Genomic DNA, 22,335 nt, shown 5'->3' with positions numbered 1-22,335 from the left:
ATCAGTGACACTCACCTTCCTCATCAGTGGACGGCTGGGTTTCCACTACTAAAACCGCTGAAGGATCTGCGTTTAGAATGGAGAATATTTGCAAGGAAACTACAATTACGAGTGTCAGCTAGACAGTCACATCACATGAGCCATGACGCATTTGCACATTGCCCGGCCAGGACAGATTAGAGAGATGAAGAATCAGAATAAAACAGAGAAGAAAGACATACTGTAGAACACAAAGGGTTACATACAGAGAGATGGAAGGAGGTTTAGTGGTTATAACTGACTCGCTGAAAGAAAAACACAGTTCAAACATTTAATCTCTTTGCTTGACGCCATGAAACATCTTTATAAAGGCAAAAAGCAGTGCGATTCAATATAGAATTCTGTAAATGCTCAAAGGTGTTAAACATATGCAAACCACACCCAAAATGGGCACTCCAAGAACCAAATATGAGTAAAAATTTGCTAGAGTGAGTAAAAAAATTTTACTCTCTAGTTTGCCAGTAACTTTAGAATGACCTGCAACATAATACATGGCTTTTTAAGAAATATGCTTTGGAAAATTGTTTATCTAGGAAGTATTTTCCCCTTCTGAAATTTTGTGGTGATATGACCTTACATTAAGCCATCAAAACTGAAATCTGAAGATCAAATTTTGTGTCATAATGTTTTTGTGACTGGTGTCCTTTCACTGTGAGTTGGAGACTTGTTTGTACAGTGTATGATGCTGCAAGTGTAGTAAAAAAAATCATTCATTCAAGACAATGGGAAACAATTTAGTTTAGGGTTCAATTCTCACTGTTAACTAGCATGCATATTACTAGGATATTGGCTATTTTTAAGAACTTACAAAGCACATATTAATGCCTTATTCTGCATGACCATTTTCTACATCTCTTAGTCCTACCCAATACCTAAATTTAACATTTACCTTACTAATTAATTAATAAGCAGTAATTAGGAGTTGAATGAGGCAAAAGTTGTAGTTAATAGTGAGAATAACTATTATGCTCCTTAACCTTATATTCATAAGGAAAATGATATACAATAATATAGGAAATAATAACGACAAAATTACATTTTTAAATGAATAATAATGCAAAATACATTTTCATGACTGATAATAAATATTTATGGCTGGTCAACTGTCTCTGGCAAAACATTAATTCCCTGTTAAAAACTAACTAACAAAAAAAAAATACATGTTTTTGTTTAGTTCAGACTTTAACGATCTGAACATCAGGCATGCAAAATAATATGCAAACACACTCACACACACAAACAGATTGGATGTATCAGACAGGGATGAAGGAAGACCACTAGACGCTTTGGCCACAGGAATCTAAAATGCTGAGAGCCGCAGGTGTGGTTAACCTCAGCAGGGTCACCATTAACTCATCAGAGGCCAGAAGACAAACTGCCCCTTCTCTCTTTTGGTGTGTGTTTCTTTACTAGCATCCTTGGGAAACAGTTGGAGAACTTGGGGAACAGCCACTGTCAGCACTCTGATGAGGTGATAAAGTATTACGAGATCTGACCCTGTTATTTATATGACTCTAAAATTTAAGTGTAGCTCAACACATCAGTGATTTTCTATGTTTTTGTGGCTTTTTGCCTTTTAATTTCATAAGACGGCCCAGCAGCAACAGGAAATGGTGGGAAGAAGGAGAAGGCGTGGGATCGGGAAATGACCCAAGACACAAAACCAGGTCAACATTGTGCTATGTGCACTACTGACCTGGCCGCACCTCTGACAATAGATCTGTTCTGAAACCTAGTAAGCTGCCTCATATGGTTACGATATATATGTGCAGTATTATAGTAATTGTTACATGTGCCCTGGGTCCGTGCTCTATTTTCATTATATGGACTCCATTTCCAACAATTCCTCACTTAGGAACCTATCATGCACTCCCACCTGTTTCCCTTCAGTGACCCTTTATAAGCTGCACTCAAACACACACAGATTGCTGAGTATTGTGTTTAGCCTTTGTTCTACCTTGTCTCCGTGTTTCTTGTCTTTGCCTAGCCTTGAATCTGAGGGTGCAAAAAAATCATATTGAGAAAATCGCCTTTAAAGTTATCCAAATGAAGACCTTAGCAATGCATATCCACTCAAAAAAATAAATTTTTGATATTTATGGTAGGAAATTTTACAAAATATCTGCATGGAGCATGATCTTTACTTAATATCCTAATGATTTTTGGCATAAAAGAAAAATGGATCATTTTGACCCATACAATGTATTGTTGGCTATTGCTACAAATATACCTGTGCAACTTACAACTGGTTTTGTGGTCCAGGGTCACATATACTGTAGTTTTTACTGATGCTTTATTAAAATTATTAAATGTTATATGTATTTAATTTATATGTATTTAAGCTTACAATAATTTTAGATAATAGTAACTTAATTTAATTTAGTTTTATATATAACAATATCTAATGATGAATTTTGATGATTATAACTGACAACTATAAGGAAAATCCCAAATTCAGTATCTCAGAAAATTAGAATATTACTTAAGACCAATACAAAGAAAGGATTTTTAGAAATCTTGGCCAACTGAAAAGTATGAACTTGAAAAGTATGAGCATGTACAGCACTCAATACTTAGTTGGGGCTCCTTTTGCCTGAATTACTGCAGCAATGTGGCGTGGCATGGAGTCGATCAGTCTGTGGCACTGCTCAGGTGTTATGAGAGCCCAGGTTGCTCTGATAGTGGCCTTCAGCTCTTCTGCATTGTTGGTTCTGGCATATCGTATCTTCCTCTTCACAATACCCCATAGATTTTCTATGGGGTTAAGGTCAGGTGAGTTTGCTGGCCAATTAAGAACAGGGTTGTGTGTGCAGGTGCCAAGTCCGGTTGGAAAATGAAATCTGCATCTCCATAAAGTTGGTCAGCAGCAGGAAGCATGAAGTGCTCTAAAACTTCCTAGTATATGGCTGCATTGACTTTGGACCTCAGAAAACACAGTGGACCATCACCAGCAGATGAAATGGCACCCCAAACCATCACTGACTGTGGAAACTTTACACTGGACCTCAAGCAATTTGGATTGTGTGCCTCTCCTCTCTTCCTCCAGACTCTGGGACCCTGTGCCCGTTTGCATAAAGCACCTTAAGTTTTTCCCTTAAGTATGACACTTAAGGCGTGATTTCCCCTTAACTAAGGGAATGACTTAAGGGTGTTGCATATAATCTCTTAAACTGTTCTCTTAGGTAAGGGAAACCGTTAAGTGTTTAACGACAGCATCCCAGGTTTTGCCGTTAAAAAAATTCTACTGTTGCCATGGACACGTTATTTGTTAATACGTATCGTGGTAAGTTTTCACAGAAAACAACATAATATGGATAAGGAAAACAAAAAAGAAAACCAAATATGAAAGAGACGAGAAACTCAAATTGATTGTTTACTCAAAATTGAGATTTCTGCCGTCATTCACTCACCCTGACAACCCTCATGTCGTTCCAAACCCATAAGACTTTCATTCATCTTTGGACAACAAATAAAGATATTTTTAATATTCTCTCATCATTTATGTCCATTTATTGAAAGACATCCATATGATTACGGCTGTGTCGGAAGCTCAAATGTGCGCGCAAGAACAAATGAGGTTTGTTTTTGCGTGTGATGCACGCACGTTTGCGCTTCCGTTGACCATATAAGATATGTTATAAGATATGTTATATTTCATCAATGTTTATGTGAATAAACCGCTAAAGTACAATTTGTCTATCATATAAAGCGGCCGATCGTGGCACGTTATATGACTTGGATTGAACCTGCTCACTCTGTGTAACACTTAAGGTGAAGTTTTACGAACCTTACGATATACTTAGGGAAATGAAGGTTAAGGGGCTTTATGCAACACTTACGCATTACTTAAGTGAAAAATATATACTTAAGGGAAATTCTTAAGGGTTTATGACGTTTCGCCTAAAGAAACCCTTAAGTAACACTTAACGGTTATTTTCTGCAACACCCTTAAGTTTAAGGGAAACATAAGGGCGATCTTAAGGGAAAATTACACTTAAGGTGCTTTATGCAACCGGGCACTGATTTCCAAAGGAAATGCAACATTTACTTGCATCAGAGAACATAACTTTGGACCACTCAGCAGCAGTCCAGACCTTTTTGGCTTCTGATGCTGTCTGTTGTTCAAGAGTGGCTTGACACAAGGAATGCGACAGCTGAAACCCATGTCTTGCATATGTCTGTGCGTAGTGGTTCTTGAAGCACTGACTCCAGCTGCAGTCCACTCTTTGTGAATCTCCCCCACATTTTTGAATGGGTTTTGTTTCACGATCCTCTCCAGGGTGCAGTTATCCATATTGCTTGTACATTTTTTTCTACCACTTTTTCTCTTCTTTTCCTTCCCTTCGCCTCTCTATTAATGTTCTTGGACACAGAGCTCTGTGAACAGCCAGCCTCTTTTGCAATGACCTTTTGTGTCTTGCCCTCCTTGTGCAAGGTGTCAATCATCATCTTTTGGACAACTGTCAACTCAGCAGTCTTCCCCATGATTGTGTAGTCTACAGAACTAGACTGAGAGACCATTTAAAGGCCTTTGCAGGTGTTTTGAGTTAATTAGCTGATTAGAGTGTGGCACCAGGTGTCTTCAATATTGAACCTTTTCACAATATTTACATTTTCTGAGATACTGAATTTGGGATTTTCCTTAGTTGTCAGTTATAATCATCAAAATTAAAAGAAATAAACATTTGAAATATATCAGTCTGTGTGTAATGAATTAATATTATATACAAGTTTCACTTACTGAATGGAATTAGTGAAATAAATCAACTTTTTGATGATATTCTAATTATATGACCAGCACCTGTATATTTTTTTTCTTCTTTTTTTTCTCATTTTGACACCCATCTCGTAAGGATTTTTGAGGCAGCTCACTAGGTTTTAAAACTGATTCTGTTGATGTGAAAGTTTGTTAGAAATTTGTTAATGAATTGGAGTGATTCTATCATATTTTTAGCATTTTATTACAAAACTTCAAGCAAAATACTAACTTGCCTGGTGAATCATTCAAAACCAAACTTGCTGTTTCTAAGCATAATTCAGTTATTAATTATATTTCAGTGCCTTTTTTGTAAGTAAAATCAATAAGCTCTTCGGAATAGGTAAGACATCTAAGGAATGAACTTCAACAAAAACCTTCACATCTCCCATAGCTGATGGTTTCAAATGAAAAGGACATTCCTCTTAAAACTAAGGATAAAAAAAGACCAAAAAAACAAGGTGATTATCTAAAGATCAGGTAGTCTCTTCTGTTTTGTGAAAGGAGGGAAATCAGTGGCATTAGTAGTGCATGAGAAAGGTCTTCATCTGGAAAGAAGAGAAATGACATCCAGGTGAAGTGGTTAATGTTCACTGCGGTACTATGACAAAACCGTGAAGCCCTTCGATTTCGTTTTAACGACTGTGAAAGGCAAAAAGGCTGTTATTATGGCGTCTCTCTGTTTAACGACTCCAACATACGACCATTTACTTTCAGCCCTAAAGCAACTTCAGCACTCTCAATTCACAAAATATTAGAATGGCATGCCGTAACTTGCATTTCAGACACACACACACACACATTAAAACGTAGCTGCCAGTGCAGACTGTCCCTCATGAAAGTCTTTACCATATCAAAAGGAATCGTTGAGGCTATTTACCTGATTTTCCTGGTTCCTTTGGATTAACTTTACCATTCTTGGACCCTGAAAATCAACAGGACAATCACAGGTTACTCACGCTGACATTTTAGCAAACCTACACCTAGAATTTTGTACGTTCTAACTGGACTATAAATTTGAGTGTTCAAATATGTGCCGCAGATCAGAGCAAGTGTTCCAGGAATGGTTGATTTTATTTTTGAAAAGTGACTTACGTTTTTAATTATCTTTTAAGCCTCTAAAGGGGAACATGATAATGTTATGGAGGCTGCAGGGGGTAAAAGCCATATGACACTATCTTGGAGTAAAAAAGCAAGAATGTTTGAGCTCGGCCGCTTCGCTTGCCAAATGCGCATTTGTTTTGTGATGCTCCCCCAGACCTAACTGATTAAGCTGTTGCATGTGCAATTAAATCTAATTGGTCCTTTTCTAGTGAAGTTGTGGTTGTTATACAAAGCCAAGCCAACAATGTTATGATCCAGGATCCCATGGCCTGCAGTGATAGAGTTTCAGTTTTGTGCGTTGAATGGTTCTATGGCAGTTTACTGCATGTGGCTTTGGTTATGCGGTATTGTTATGCTGGAATGTTTCTGTAGATTAGGATTAGCTCTATTCTGGCATCGCTCAGTGCTATCACTGGCTTAGACACCACGTTTCCAGCCTGTGCAAGGAGCTCTGGATGCCTTAATATCTTGATTTATATTCCATAACTTTCCTGTGCCAAAACAATGTTGAGATTACAGTTTGGAATCAGTTTGGAATATTATTTATGTTGTGAAAATCTCTTTTGCAAACAAAGAAAGAAAACGTGATTGAAGAACGCATTGGAATAAAGGGAAAAAACAGCAGAGGTAAAAATATGGTACCTTGGCATTGGGGTTTCTTATTGGCTACTGCTGAGCCGCTGATGGGTCTCCCACTGGGTGTTACACACCAGCAATAACCAGTGTAGCTGTGGCACTGAACCTGTTATTCAAATACAGCACAAATATAGACAAAATGATAGAGAGAGAGGCAGAAAAGTTAAGACATTTGACAGAGAAATCCTTAAAGGTGTAATCTGTCTATCAATCTATCTATCTATCTATCTGTATGTCCATTTATCTGTCTGTCTATCCCTCTATTTGTCTGTCTGTTCCATCCATCCATCCATCTCTTACCTCACTGTAGGTTCCGTCAGGGTTGCAGACAGGGACAAACACCTGTGGGAAGAGTTTCTTAGCTTGCTGCTCTGTGTATTTCTTCTCTGCCACACACCTGGACGTATCTGGAGACACAACACAGGTAAATCCAGCAAGTTAGATGAATTTTATAGCCATCCAAGTTATTATAATTAACAGTTACTGTCCTCCCCACACATAGGTGGTGCTATGCAGGTACAGGATTAGGTGAGGTATGAAACAAGCAGTAACACTTTAGTATAGGGAACACATATTCACTATTAACTATGACTTTTCCCTCAATAAACTCCTAATTTACTGCTTATTAATAGTTAGTAAGTTAGTTGTTAAGTTTAGGTATTGGGTAGGATTAAGAATGTAGAATAAGGTCATGCAGAATAAGGCATTAATATGTGCTTAATAATCACTAATAAACAGCCAATATTCTAGTAATATGCAGGCCACTAAACAACTAGTTAGAACACATTAAAATAAAGTGTTACCAAACAAACTAATGCGACATGACCATTAAAACATTTTTAAAGGCAACTTCCAAAATAAATTATTTGTATACCTGAAAATTAATGTGCAAAATTATTGTAAGTTAAAAAAAAGTGTTTGTCTAAAACTTGGTGGCAGAAATAATGCATTCACATGTCTGTATTTAGTCAGGCCATTTCTAGGTAATTTGTTGTAAACTGAAAATTCTCCATTTTCTATCCACTTTCATACAATCATCATCTATCAGGCCTGCCACTGGAGCCCCTTTAAAAATGCATGACTCCTGAAGTTTATAGTACTTTTCAAGATCTCCAAAGCAAGATCTTGAAAAGTACTATAAACTTGATGATTCATTTGTTCACAAACTCTGTCCATTTTCTTTTCTATATATAACCTCAACCTTTATTTCTCATCATTTACTTTAAAGACGCAGTCAATATTCTGCTCATCGTGTCAGTGTAATATAGAAAACAGAAAGTCCACAGAGAGCGAGTGCATTAAATTCAAACCGACAGGCGAGTCCTCTGGCGTTCTCTCTCTCTGACTGATGTGGCACTGGTGTTTTTTCTTTTATTATTTCAGAGGAAAGGAAAGAATGGTAATTGTGAAAGAAAATGAAGCAGGAAATAAGACTTGGTTTCTTTTGCAGTGACATGTGACTTCTTAGACACAGAATAATTCAAGATGTTTCGGAAGTGGTGGATCCATGTGTGTGGTTGGGAATTGGACCAAAAGTCCTACTGGAGTCATCAGTATCTCTATGCCAGTCCAGTGGTAAAACGATCACAGATATCTCTGTGTTGAGTCTGTGTGAGGTGATGGTGTCCAGCAGGTTGTAATGCATCTGTGAATTTGTGTATGTCACTGATCTGTCTCAAAATTTCATTTCAATGGAGACATAAACTCACTCTCCACTGGGCAAATCATTAAAACACGTTCTGTCTGGGATGGCATGAGAGGGCCAAAAGAAAAGCAATGAAAAAAAGGAGAATAAGACAATCCCAAAATGCATTGCAGGCAGCAAAAAAAAAAAAAGATGGTATACGAGGTGAGATAAATGCCAGCCTATATATATATATGGATACCTTATCATTCAGTACTGAAAAATATTACAAAAACAGACTCCAGTCTGTTTAAACTTGGCTAGTTTGTATTTTACATGTATTTTATTGCTTATTAGAGTCTCATGACATTTGCTTATCGCAATGGATAGATGTTGGAAAATGTGTTAAATAAATAATGTTAAATAAAAGAGGAAGGACGCTGATCGCTGAGTGTTTCCAGAGTGGAAAAATGTAAAAATAGGTCAGAGCAAAAGAAAAGGTTCAATAGCTGTATTTTATTCTTAGCAACAATTATTATTTATGCATTTATTATTTATATACTTCCCGTTCCAATCTAATCATTCCTTTTTGGTTTTCTTTTTTTATTTTAGCAGAACATAATTCATCCTCTTTTCATACCACTTTTCCTCTCTCCCTCTTTCTCACACCCTTTTTAATCCCAATGCAAGAATGACACATTGTGCTTACTAGTAGGGAAAGAAAGAGTGTACGGGAGACAGAAAGAAAGACAGCTCTGAGCAGAAGAAGAAGAAAAGATGCAGGGCACGAGAGTCTTCCGGCTGAGCCCAATACAATGAGAGTGTCTGTGAGCTGTTTGACCTTTGACCTCTATGGGTACTGCCCCTCCTCTCATACAAATGACCACTGATCTCTGACAGATATGAATGCACCACTGTACATTTATTTTTACATGGACGAGATCTCCATCATGATCTTAGCACAGATTTTCAAAAAGCACACAAGCTAATTACTTTTTTTTGTAAGTATTTAGTAAAAATGCACCGGTCATTGTATATTTTTATATACTGCTAGATTTTTCCTACTTAATTCCCAGTACAATTATAGTGATTTTATCGACAACATAAAATGGCATGTGCAATCAACAAGAAGTAGTACACTGTGGAGCTTGCTTTGGTCCATCAGGTTTTGATTGGATAGTGAATGTTATGCTTTGATATTATTGGATCATAGGATTTTTTTCCTTGCCGATGTGGCCTTGGTTACACCATTAGAAAAGAAAAGTTGTTCCAGAGGCATAAAAAGTAAGTTAATGCATTTTAATGGATTTTTAATTAAATTTTATATTATTATTATTTAATATTTTAATTTTTTTAACATTTTTTTTTTTCTAATTTAGGACGCATTGATACGGAAAATAAGGAGTAAAGCTGAGCTATACCAACGGTCTACATTAATTGAGTCACCTGACTAGCTTACACACTAACAGCTAAATCGCTGTTAGCGTGAATGCCTCTTAAGAACACAATTCGAAACATCATAGAGGATAATGTGTTGTACTCTGTAAAATCCCACTCAAAGAATGATTTATCCCTGGATGGATTTAACCCCGCTCGCCTCGACCCTGACCCACAAAGGGCATCAGGCCAACCAGCAGCAGCTCACGCATGATTGGTGAACTCTGACCTTTGCATGGCCCCCGGATAACCTCCAGCTGAGGGTCACGGCACTTTGCGCGGAGAAACTCGCAGCGGGAACTGAAGGTCCGTCCGTCTGATGCGCACAGCGGCTTGCGAGGAGCTCCGGAACAATCCGTATTGCATTCTTTATCCTGCTCCACACGCAGAAACTGTAAAGATAGACAGAGAGAGATGTTACTAAACCTGTCTTTTTTATACTAAGCATAAAAATACAAACAATGCATAAAATAATAAAAGTCATTTAAATAACCTATTTATATTTAAAAATATATATTTCAGTTTAATTTTCAAACTGATATTATATTTAGATTTAATTTATAATTATATTTTATTATATATATATATATATATATATATATATATATATATAAAAACAGAAATAGAATTTTATAATATAATTTTAATATAACATTTAATTATATTTCAATATATTAATAATAATACATTAATAAAAATATAAAATATATTTAGATTATTATTTTTTTGTAATCTCCAGGAAGGATACATCTCTGTCCTAAAGAAAGTGTTTTAGAAAGCAGCATAAATATTTTTGTACTTTTGAGCTCATGACACTCCGTTCCATTGTCCCGTCACATATATCACATAATACACACACACACACAAGTGCAAACAAAACACACAGAGACAAATGGCATTCACAAACCCCTCTAGATCTCCCATCCCATGTCACGTCTTGTTTGTGAATGAGGGATTGTGGGAGAAAGGCAGAGGTGCTGACGGCCTCTCGTGCAGCGCTTTTATCTGTCTGTCACTCTCACACCTGCACAGGTACGACCACAAACAAGTTGCGCACTCGCATTGATTGAATACTGTGGATTTTGCTCTTTGTGCACCACACAGGAACGTTCAATGACACTGCAAACATCACCTCATCGTCAAATTCAAGAGTGGACAGGAAATCGACTTGCTTTGTGTTGGGACATTATCTGCACAGGTGTGTGTTTAATGTTTGGATGAGTTATAATCGGTTAACCTGGCAAATACAAAAATAACTTGTAAAGGCACTGACACACAGAGCACACACTCGCACACTCACCTGTGGACAATAAATCAGCCGCCGGAAAACAGCAAATCAAAGTAGTGTTGAAAGGAAACAGATTCTTTATATAAAGCTGATGGGTAGGATCATTACCCACTCAAAAATTAGCACAGTCTGACATCCTACAAATGATTTTCTGTGTGTGTGTGTGTGTGTGTGTGTGTGTGTGTGAGGGACTGCACCTGGAAGATGGTTTCAGAGGGGGTTTAAGGATCAGCCCTTTGCCCCTGGCGATGGGAGACAGCTCTGCTGTCATCTCTGATCGTAAATCTAGAGTTGATGAATGCTGGGGAAGTGTATGTGTGTGTGTGTGTGTGTGTGTGTGTGTGTGTGTGTGTGTGTGTGTGTGTGTGTGTGTGTGTGTGTGTGTGTGTGTGCTTTTGTTTATATTACATTGTGGGGACCAAATGTCCCCATGATGTAATATAAACCTGAGTTCACCTACATCGTGGGGACCAGCCAGCGGTCCCCACAATGTAAATGGGTTTATAAATCATATAGAATGAGTTTTTGTGAAAAAGTAAAAGTTTGCACAGTTTCCTGTGAGGGTTAGGTTTAGGGGTAGGGGCAGGGTAGGGGGATAGAATGTACAGTTTGTTCAGTGTAAAATGCATTGAAGTCTATGGAAAGTCCCCACAATTCACAAAAACAAACATGTGTGTGTGTGTGTGTGTGTGTTTGAGATGAATGTGAGGCAACGAACGAAGCTGGTTCAGGCATATCGGAAGAGGTGTTGTGAGAGTACAGAGACCAAACTAACCTTTTTTACTTGCTTTGTTTTGTTCATGAGTTATTGGTTATTAAATCCTTCTATTCTGAATGCAGTTGTTTGTACGGGAAAATGTTATTGCTCAGTGAGTGCTCTTTCATAGCTTAGGAGACTAAATTAATATCTTGGTGATGTTTTGTGAAGGTATGACCTTTGTCTCAGATGTTTCTGCTGTAGAATAAAAGTGGATAGCAGATCAGATGACTTAAGGTTATATTTTATAAATTATATATAATATATTGTCATTTATAAAACTGTATATATATAATTTTTGGGGTATGTTATTATACTTTTTTTTTTTCAAATTTTCTCAAAAGGAGAAAAGCTTCTCAACATATGTTCAGATTTGCCAAAATACTTTAGTCAATAAAAACTAGTTCTGAGTTTTAACTTTCCCTAGTCCAAATGATCTGAACTGCTTTACAGATCCTTTATCGCTCTACTCTTACCAATTTACCAATGTTAACAATTGTCTCATTTATGACTATTTTAATTTTTCCTCAGGCATTCTAGGAGAAATATGTGAGACAAAGGTGATGCTTAAATGAAACATAACTTAAAGGGATAGTTCACCCAAAAATGAAAATTTGATGTTTATCTGCTTACCCCCAGTACATCCAAGATGTAGGTGAATTTGTTTCTTCAGTCAAATGCAAATTATGATTTTTAACTGCAACCGCTGCCGTCTGTCAGTCAAATAATAGCAGTGGATAGGAACTTTAACTATAACAGTAAATAAAACTTCCATAGACAAATCCAAATTAAACCCTGCGGCTCGTGACGACACATTAATGTCCTAAGACACAAAACGATCGGTTTGTGTGAGAAACCGAACAGTATTTATATCATTTTTTACCTCTAATATACCTCTAATGTCCAACTTCATTCAGCTTCCTGTTAGTGAGGTCAAAAAAAGCGTTCTGGTGATGGAAGTGATGTCTCGCCCATATACTTCAATGAGCGCGAGACATCACTTCCGTTGTCAGAGCGCGATCAGACCTCACACACCGGAAGCTGAACGGAGTTGGACATAGTGGTGTATTAGAGGTAAAAATTATATAAATACTGTTCGGTTTCTCACACAAACCGATCGTTTCGTGTCTTAGGACATCAATGTGTCGTCACGAGCCGCAGGGTTTAATTTGGATTTGTCTATGGACGTTTTTTCGACTCTTATTGTTCAAGTTCCCAATCACTGCTATTATTTTACTGACAGATGGCAGCGGTTGCAGTTAAAAATCATAATTTGCGTTCGACTGAAGAAAAAAAGTCACCTACATCTTGGTTGCCCTGGGGGTAAGCAGATAAACATCAACTTTTCATTTTTGGGTGAACTATCCCTTTAAAGTCTCTGGAGCTATATAAGAGCAGTCTCTAGTCAATGCATGTCATTATTATTTCAAAATCGCACTGAATATAAAAAGGAACCAATTTTGCAATCACATTGTATTTAACTCTGTTATTTTTTTAATTTATATATAAATATATTGGTGTTGCTTATATTTTATTTTATTATATTTCATTTCATATTTTATTTTATTAAAAATTGCCCATTTATTTTGATTTTTTTTTTTTTTTTGGGTGTCACTATTTATTTTATTTTATTTTACTTTATTTTCACATTTTACTTAACCTTCAAATTGGACTGAAAGTGAAGTCTCTCAGTCCGCACACAGTTATTTTTGCCACATGCATGTAGGCAATATATTTATTTCCTTAAATCACACCCTTTTGAGGTTTAATTATTGCACTTGGCCAAAAGTGATTTCAATTTTGTTTTGATTGGCTGCAGTACATCCTGTCTCTGTGTGTGACAGAAAATGCATTTCAAAAGGACAACAGTCCTCTTCATCATCCTCTTCTCTGCCACGACGGGCCGCTTTTTACTCTTAATTCAGAATATTTATGAATGAATGAACATTAAGTTGTGAATAAGAGGGTCTCATGTCTGGAGTTCGTTGTTTGGGGTCTGTGTGTCGGTTTGTGACTGACAGACTCTCGCTGTCTGAGATCATGGCTAACACTGACCCCCCTCGAAACTCTCAGTCCCACCACAAAATCTCTTTCTTCCCCTCTCTCTCTCTCCGTCTTTATCTTCGACAAACACACAGTCTTTCTCCCTCTGTTCTCACCCTGTTCGCTCTCTTGCGTTTTCTTTGTGTCTCTCATACACACATGCGCTTTCTTTATCTTCCCTTCGCCCTCTCCCTCTCGTCTCTGCAGCTGTGACCCTGTGCCCCTTCCGCTCCGTCATTCTCAGCGCTGCTGTCAGTGAGCTCGCAGGAGGCCCGACAGAGATGTCAGGAAACAGATTCTGCCCGGAGCGCCGCCACAATCGGCCACGATGGTCATCTCGCGATCTCCGCCAAGACAGAGTTCTCAATCCTCACACCCAGGCCAAGCGATCGCAGCCAACGCAGTTCAATTCGGTCACAGTCGGCGTCCTAGACATGGACAAAACCGACACGGCCACCGCAGAGATCTCATCATAGCCAAGACACATTTAGCGATTCAACACTTTAACAGTTGAAATCGACCCAATCGAGACCCCACAAAACCAGACACGGCCAAATAATCACCAATCAATTCAGCCGCAGCCAAACCGAGACACGTCCATTGAACATCTCCGGGGGAATCTGAAACCACCCACGACCGCTGTCTGTATGCAGCATCAACAGCTGGTCACAGAGACACCAGAGGACCACCAGAACCAGTCCAAACAGACCTCAGATACTTTCTGCACCATGAGAACACTGACAGGATCACATTCAGGACCAAACATTACAGACTTGTGCAATTTCTGCACCACTAGCAGTGTTATTTATACAGTATTTAGTCATATATTTTGTATTCATGTTTTCAAATAGTATTTGTTGTGTGTTGCTATGCGGTTGCTAGGTGTTGCATACGGGCCAAAGCCAAAAGATAATTTTATCACTTCTCTATTTCGAAAACCATAATTCCAGTCTCCTAGAAAAAGCATTGTACAGTTTATATTTTGCATGAAGTATTTTGCTTAAACTTACATGGCAAGTTATGCTGTGAAGTTTAATAATGTAAGCAGTTTGTTCAAATCACTAATCCGAAGTATGAACAATAGAAATGTTTGCTTTAGCAAGCATCACTAATTAATGAGTAAGATAAATGTTCCTAGACAGTTTTTCACTGTGTAGCTTGATTAAAGGAAAAAGCACCATATTACGACCTATATTTACGTTTTGAAGTCATGCGCCCTCTAGTGGGCGTAAAAATAAAAAATAAAAAATTTCCATTTACAAAAATTAAGTTTTATTAATGACTACACCCACCCCACCCCTAGACCTAGTGATTTATAGTGCATTTACACTTTATGAGCACATGCGTTCCCTGGGATTGAACCCACGATCGCATGATCACATGATTGCATATCCTTATTGCAATGCTCTACCAGCTGAGCTACGCAAAACCGAAATATGATGCAGATAAAAGGGAACAATGCATTTAAATGAAAGCAAATGCTCCTATGGGTCGTATTTCATGAAAGTGTCCTGTTGTCGACAGGGGCGCCACTTTAGTAAACGCTCCTATGGGTCGTATTTCAGGGAAGTGACAAACGACCTATATGGTCGTATTGGTTGGAGAACATGTTGCTTTCTTCTGCTGAACACAAATGAAGACATTTTGAAGAATGTCAGAAACCAGACAGTTAATGGACTCCATTGACTCCCGTGGTATGGGGGAAAAAGTACTATGGAAGTCAGTGGCGTCCATCAACTGTTTGGTTATATCTTCTTTTGTGTTCAGCAGAAGAAAGAAATTCATACAGGTTTGGAACAACTTGAGGGTGAGTAAATGATGATGATTTTCATTTTTGGGTGAACTATGCCTTTAACCCTTAAATGCATACCTCGGGTCTTTAGTGACCCGTCATTCACTACCCTCCTCCTCATTCATTTTTTAAAGTTAGACTTCAACCTTCTTGGTATTCCTCAATTAATTCATTATAAAGAATATAACAAGAAAAAAAATCATAAAGTTAAAAAAGAATGCCTATTTTTGAATAAATTTTTTGTAAAAAATTGTATAGGGTCGCTAACGACCCGAGTTGTGTATCAGTGTACTTATATTTTTTCTGCACAAAAATAATCGAATCTTATATGACGGAATAAGTGCAATTCACCTGTATTCCACAAAGTGGCAATGCTACAGGTAGAGATCCATCCGTGTTAGATATAGATCCGGGTCGATAAAGACCCGAATATGTAAGAATGATTGGCGAAACAGTCATGCATTTAAGGGTTAAGTTTGCTATATGGCTCTTTGGAGAGTAAAAAGATCTTCAGGTCAGTTTGGTTTCGAGAACCAGTATTTCTGAAGAACTTGGTGAGAACTAATCCTTTGTGAAACTTAAAAAGGTTTCAGGTTGTAGAAAGACTTTTTGGTTCTAATTGGAGCTAATTTTAGGAGTTAAGACAGTGATGCATATAACAGTCTTGTGAGAAGACTGATAAATGGCAGAAAGACCTTGATGAAGTCTTTATATAGCCAGATTGAAAAGCCATCACCAGACCACTTTGTCAGTGTTTGTGTGTGTACGTGGCACTGATGTATGACCACCATCATGTTAACATGTCTCTTTTCTAACCTACTGCAGAGAAGGGCAAACAAAGCAAACCACTGTCTGTTTTTCCTGAACCGCTTTTCTAGTCCTCCACAGCAGCCCCGCCCCTTTGTTTTTCCTTTTTCTTCCGTTTTTATCATTCCCTCTCAAAGAAAAAAACAATATAGATGAAAAGCTAAGCTGGAGGAACCGAAAGAAATGAGGAGAGAGAAAAATGACATTTTTCAGAAGACCCACCAGCTCACAAACCTCAAATCCTATTACGCCCTTTTGGCAGTGAGGCATTGTGGGATTGAAAGCAGTGATCCAGGGGCCAGCCTCCAGCAGAGAGTGCATTGTGTCCCACAGAGGGCCACATGGGGGCCGAGGGGCCCCAGAAAGGATAGGGGGGGCCTTCCGACCACAGACCCAGAGAGGCCCCTCACACCTTGGCCGCAAAGGGTCAATGGGGGCCCGGCAGAGAGCGAGAGAGAGGCCGCAGACGTGTGAAAGGGTCCCGACGGGGGCTTCCTGGGATTGGCTAGGCATCGTTAGTCTCCAGCATAGTGGAAATGGAAGAAAGTGACAGCCTAGATCCAGGCTATTAACTCAATCAAAGAGAAAAGCCTTTAATTGCTGTGAAAAATCGGCAAGAAAAGGGAAAGCCTGCTGCTAGTCATGTGAAGGATGAGGGGGAAAAAAGATGTTTTTTCTTCTCGTGCAGGTGCATAGTTTTGCGTATGAATAACGGCCACCATTTGAACAGCCCCTGTTATGAAGTGACTGATATACATGGATTTCAGCAGGGAGGTGTGGAAGGAAAGACGGGTTCAAGCAGTTTAAAAATGGAAATTCATGGAGGAATGACAAACAAACCGCTTGTCTTTTATTCCGTCTGAAACCACCAAAACATTAGCTTTTACTGGCCTTTTCTGTCTGTTAAAGGGACAGTTCACCCAAAAAAATGAAAAAAATTCTGCCATCACTTACTCACCCTCATGTTCGAAACCTGTATTGCCTTTTTTTTTTCTTTTCTTCGAAACATAAAATAAAATATATTTGGACCTACAGTATTTTTTCAGTTTTGGTTACCATTGACTTCCATTGTATGTAAAAAAAAAAAAAAAAAGACATTTCTCAACACAATCTTCTTTTATGTTCCACAGAAGAAAGAAAGTCGTACAGGTTTGGAACGACATGAGGATGATTAAATGATGACAGAATTTTCACTCATGTGTGAATTGTCCCTTTTAGTGTGCAATTTTGCTTTAAGTAGCTCAAAATTCACCTCATGAAAAAACTTGTCATACTCAGGAAAGCAAATGTGGAAAATGTGTTGCTATATGTGGAACTGGTGCAGAAAACAGAACTGTTCCTAATGATTTTCAAAGGTATTTGGCACAGCTGAGTTATGAGTCGTCTCTTATGCAAATGTGCATCTGATATTCATGCAGAACAGTTTTACTGGCTCCAAACAGGGTGAGAATGTGTTTATTAAACTCTGGTTCACAAAAAGGGGATTCTATGTTAGTAATGTTTTTTTAATCTTATTAAAGTTTCATTTTCACCAAAATGTTTTTATGACCATTTTCCACCCTGTCTCTCTGACCCCTACAGCTAAACTTATGCTTTTACTACTGTCCTTTTAAGTCTATTTAAAAAGCTTCTTTGCATATGAAATGAGTATTATGTGTGTATTATTTTCTATAATGTTTTTGGGTCAATTATGTTTAATAACTGCTGTCCCATCCTTCAATTACAGCCTCTTTTAGCAACCTTCATCACAAACCATGTTGAAATGTGCAGCAGGAAGCCAAGGCATCATGTGTGTGTGTGTGTGTGTGAGAAAGTATATGAGGGTTTGCTCTGCACTGATCTGCCTCCCACATTCCGCTCTGCCAAGCTGAGTAAGAGGAGTGAGATGGGATGACCTCTGACCTCCAGGTTAACTACCCACAGACATTTGTTAACGTTTAGATGTAGAGGCATCCCTACTCGACCTGTAAATAATGAACGAAGGGGTGTCAACCAGAGCTTTTCTTTGTAAATCACAGCACTCTGAACCTGACAACTGTGCATTCCTTCCCATAATCCACTTCATGGATTGATTTAAGGTGCGGTCACATTTATCATCGTTCGCAAATTTTTCTCAGGTAAAATTCTGTCATTTCGATAGGAATCCACACGATTGGGAATGTCGAGGATGTAATATTTCCTAATGCTGATTTCGCTTTGGATTGCGAATTTGCTGCGTTGACCAACAGAAATCTGCTTGGTTTGAAAGCACCTTCACTTCGAGGCCTGCTTTGACAATAGACAATGGATCACCAAAAAAATGAACAGAAATTTCTTCAAAATATTGTGTTCTAACCCATTTGGTTTTGCTTCAGGATGCAGATTTTCTGCTGGGATTAAGATGGTAACTCTAGCAACTGACTGAACTGTGTCTAACATCAGACTAGTACAGGTGAATCTGACACCTCAGGACGGCTAGTTTATTTAAACGGAGCCCTGCTGCTCTGGAGCGAGAGGTTCGTACCTAGAAGTTTGCGTGAAATGAATTCCCCTGTTTACTCTCTCTCAAATAACAGCATATCTTCCTTTTCCGGCACGAACTGCAGCAGGTGCCCAGGAGACCGCGTCATCACAGGCTCTGATTCATGCCTGAGCCACATAGCTGCCATCCCAGAAGGCCGAGCAAAAGCAGATGCCAGCAGAGAAACATTGACAGCAACTGTATCTCTGGCTGTGGTGCTAACAGCCTCCATCAGCACCAGGAACACTATGCCAGGTGAAAACTCAGCAGCTCATGGCCCAGAAGGGGCATAAAATCACAGCAGAGCGCTGAGCAGCTTCAACACAGTGAGAAAATAACACTCCTGGGATTCCATATCAGGGTTGTTTTAGTTAACTAAAACTAAAACCCACAAAAAAAGGCATAACTTAAAATATTAATAAATGTTATAATTGAAATAAATAAATATTGAAATATAAAAAATAAAAAATAAAGCTAGTTGCCAAGGCAATATTTCTCATTTTCATTTCATTTACTTGATGTACTAAAATATCTAAAACAAAAACAAATGAAAATTAATAAAACTATACAAGCATATTTAAAAAAAAAACATGAATTGCTAAAACTTTAACTAAAATGAAAATGTTAAGTATAAAAATAAAAACTAATTCAAAATGGAAATCAAAAATATGATAGTATCCCAATGACACTAAAATAACAGTTCCATATATAGCACTTTTTTTTTTTTTTTTTTTTTTTTTTGCTCTGTTGATGTGATTTTTACTTGTGCATTCAGCAAAAATCCAGTAGTACAGCATTAAATATTGCATATATTCTTTGCATATTATCAGTGCATTTGGTAAAGAACAAAATATGTGACCACAAATGGAAATATCACCGTCTCAAACAGCTGCAAAGCACATTTGATTATATACTACATTTGTTGCAATTCCTGACAGGTACACAAATATTGACCATTTACCAACATTTATGGATTAGAAAGTGGGCCGTTTCCTGTTTCGCTATTGAAAGTGCGAAGCCTCTCTGGCATTCGGTAGGGCCGGCTTGGTTGGACATATAAATGCTTGGGCTTCGAGGTCCGTCAAAGCTGCTCTGTGTCCAGACTCTGGATGGACCAATGTGCCTGTGCATCTCTCTCTCTCTAGCGGTCATGTCCCACTGGGACAAGCTACACTCACTCTCTCACTCAGTTAATGGGGAGCGGCTTCCCGCAATCAGCAGCCCTAACCTTGTGTACACAGGCAGGCGTCCATGTAGAGGCCAGCGGCCGCAGGGAGGGGAGAAAATCGCCTGTTCCCAGCACTTAGCGGGCAAAACCGAGCGCCTGTCACATATAGTATAAGGGAAAGCATGAGGTGGGTGTGCACCTGTAGCTCTCGCTATATGTGTGTGTTTGTGTGTACTTGTTCAACTATCTTTGTGAGGACCAATTTGAGTTTTAGACAATCAGAAGAGAATAAAGTGAGGACACTTTGGCTGGTCCTCACTTTCTGAGACCCCTTAATAGGTCTGTTTGAAGGTCAAGACTTGATTTTAGGGATAAGGTTATTAGGTTAAGGGTATGTTAGGTATAGGGAGCTAGAGATTGCATTGTGTCAAAGACTCCCTCTCTCTCTCTCTGTGTGTGTGTTTGCTTGAAAGAAAGCTTGTAGATCTCTGGTTACCCTCCTGAATTGCGAGTGCACAAACATCACTACTCTTGAGCCTAAATAGGATTCCCATGATTACTCATCTCACCTTACTCTAGTATCTGAGCTTCTCGCTTTACAAAACAAGCACAAGCACAAAGATGCTCTGAGTATGAACCCAAACTCACAGTGTGAAACCTGAAATAACCCTATGTGAAACTGGCATATTTAGAGAAAAACACTAACCATTCTGATGATAAAATTAGAATTACTATATTTTACCACACTGTTAAAATTACCAAAAGTTTCGACCTGATCTTACTCATATATCTTTGCTTGGGTAAATTATATATTTTTCTTGTTAATTAACAGTTAATTTTGATGGTGCCACATAGAAGCTAGCTGATTTTACAGTGTATAAAGAGAAAAAAGAAAGAAAGATATAGAAAACGAACCTCATACTAATAATAAATGTTCTATGTTCAGGTCTGTTACTAATATGAAGACAACACAAAACATTTGGTCAGTTAAATAACATGAAACAGTCAGAAATGTTATAAAACATATATTTTCACATACAGACTATTTTATATTTGTGCACAAACTATCGATGACTGTAAAGTGTTGTGTGTGGTGACCCACCGTGAGCGCGGAGAGTTTGTGCGCGTCTCCTGCGAAAAGAGCGCAGAGCAGCAGCAGGACCGAGACGCGCATCCTCACAGCTCTCCAGACGCACCAAATCCACAAAACTCTGTTCAGACACGATCGATCTTCCAAAGTGAAGCTTAATTCCTTAAATCCCGTCCCCTCTCAGCTCTTGCAGTGTGCTCAGTCTAGTGCTGCTGTGAGTTGAGTTCTGTGTGCGTAATGAAGTGAAGCGCTCGGTTTGGACTGTCTTGACCCTCTCCTCTGCTCAAGTGCCTGTGCTGTCTGTGACTCTCTCTCTTTCACTCGGTGTGTGTGTGTGTGTGTGTGTGTTTATCGGATGCCCGTGCTGTATTCGGGAGGTGAGTTTGGGTGGAATCTCTTACAGATGCTGGTAGCTGAGGGGGGAAACACTTTGTCTTCTCCCTCCCTATGTTCTTTCTTTTCAACAACACACGTGAATCACTCTTTGTTTGGGAAAAGGTGATAAGATATACTGGTGGTACGCATAATATTATTGCATTTCTGACTATTTGGATGTGCATGAACACACGATCTATTAAGAAATATGTAAGGTGATGATGTTTGACGCTTTTTCATGTTCATTTACACTTTTCATCCACAGAAAATCATCCCCCTCAGCAGCAGCAGCATCTCCTCAATTAATAATCACTGCAGACTCAGACTTGAAAGCCATCATCATCATCATCTTCACTAAAATACCTCTGGAAGCCTATCTCATTATGCGTGTGTTTTTAATGTTTTAAACACTTTGGCTTGTTTGCACTGACATGCCAGAGTGGCTTAAAGTAATTCAAAACAAACACTTTGAACCGCATTTCTCCTATTCTCTTCAAGCCAAATAAGTAGACATATGGCAGCAGTTATTGAAACTCATAACAGCCTCCATTCCCACGACTGCAGAGACAAAACTACACATGTGGGATTTCAAAACCTCACTTATTTATTGTTAATTCAAAGGGCACACGTTCTATTTTTCCCTCGCGTGCTCAGCGGTGCTCAGTGAAGCATGAATTCACTCGTTGAAATAATCAGATCTTCAGTAGCGAACACTAGATATTGATTGAGTGTCTTGTTGTAGGCAAAATCGCAATAACCCGTGGTGTTTCATTACTTATCTTGTGAGCTGACGAAATACCTCATTATAAAAGCCACTAAAAAGCGTCATGAAATAAATCAGATGCAAAGTGTTAAAGTGAATCTGATGGGTAGATGTGAAGGCTGCTCAATTATAGGAACATCTGGACCTCTACTGGAC

General features: G+C 38.5%; 1 protein-coding gene across 1 annotated transcript in view; it reads right to left on the bottom strand.

The window, feature by feature from the left end:
* The window catches only part of smoc2 (SPARC related modular calcium binding 2), a 38,869-nt gene extending 17,581 nt beyond the window's left edge, over nt 1-21,288 (bottom strand). Inside the window, exons 1-6 of the mRNA XM_067385174.1 lie at nt 21,054-21,288; nt 9,826-9,988; nt 6,836-6,942; nt 6,542-6,641; nt 5,676-5,720; nt 16-66 (exon numbers count right to left, since the gene is read on the bottom strand). Coding sequence (XP_067241275.1) covers nt 16-66; nt 5,676-5,720; nt 6,542-6,641; nt 6,836-6,942; nt 9,826-9,988; nt 21,054-21,125 — 538 coding nt within the window. The 5' untranslated portion in view covers nt 21,126-21,288. The remainder of the gene's footprint in view (nt 1-15; nt 67-5,675; nt 5,721-6,541; nt 6,642-6,835; nt 6,943-9,825; nt 9,989-21,053) is intronic.
* Between the last annotated feature and the right edge of the window lie 1,047 nt (nt 21,289-22,335).

This window comes from Chanodichthys erythropterus, chromosome 5 (genome assembly GCF_024489055.1).
Source record: "Chanodichthys erythropterus isolate Z2021 chromosome 5, ASM2448905v1, whole genome shotgun sequence".
Lineage (NCBI taxonomy): Eukaryota > Metazoa > Chordata > Actinopteri > Cypriniformes > Xenocyprididae > Chanodichthys > Chanodichthys erythropterus.
The sequence above is the reverse complement of the archived record's forward strand: the minus strand, read 5'-3'. Positions and strand labels throughout refer to the sequence as shown.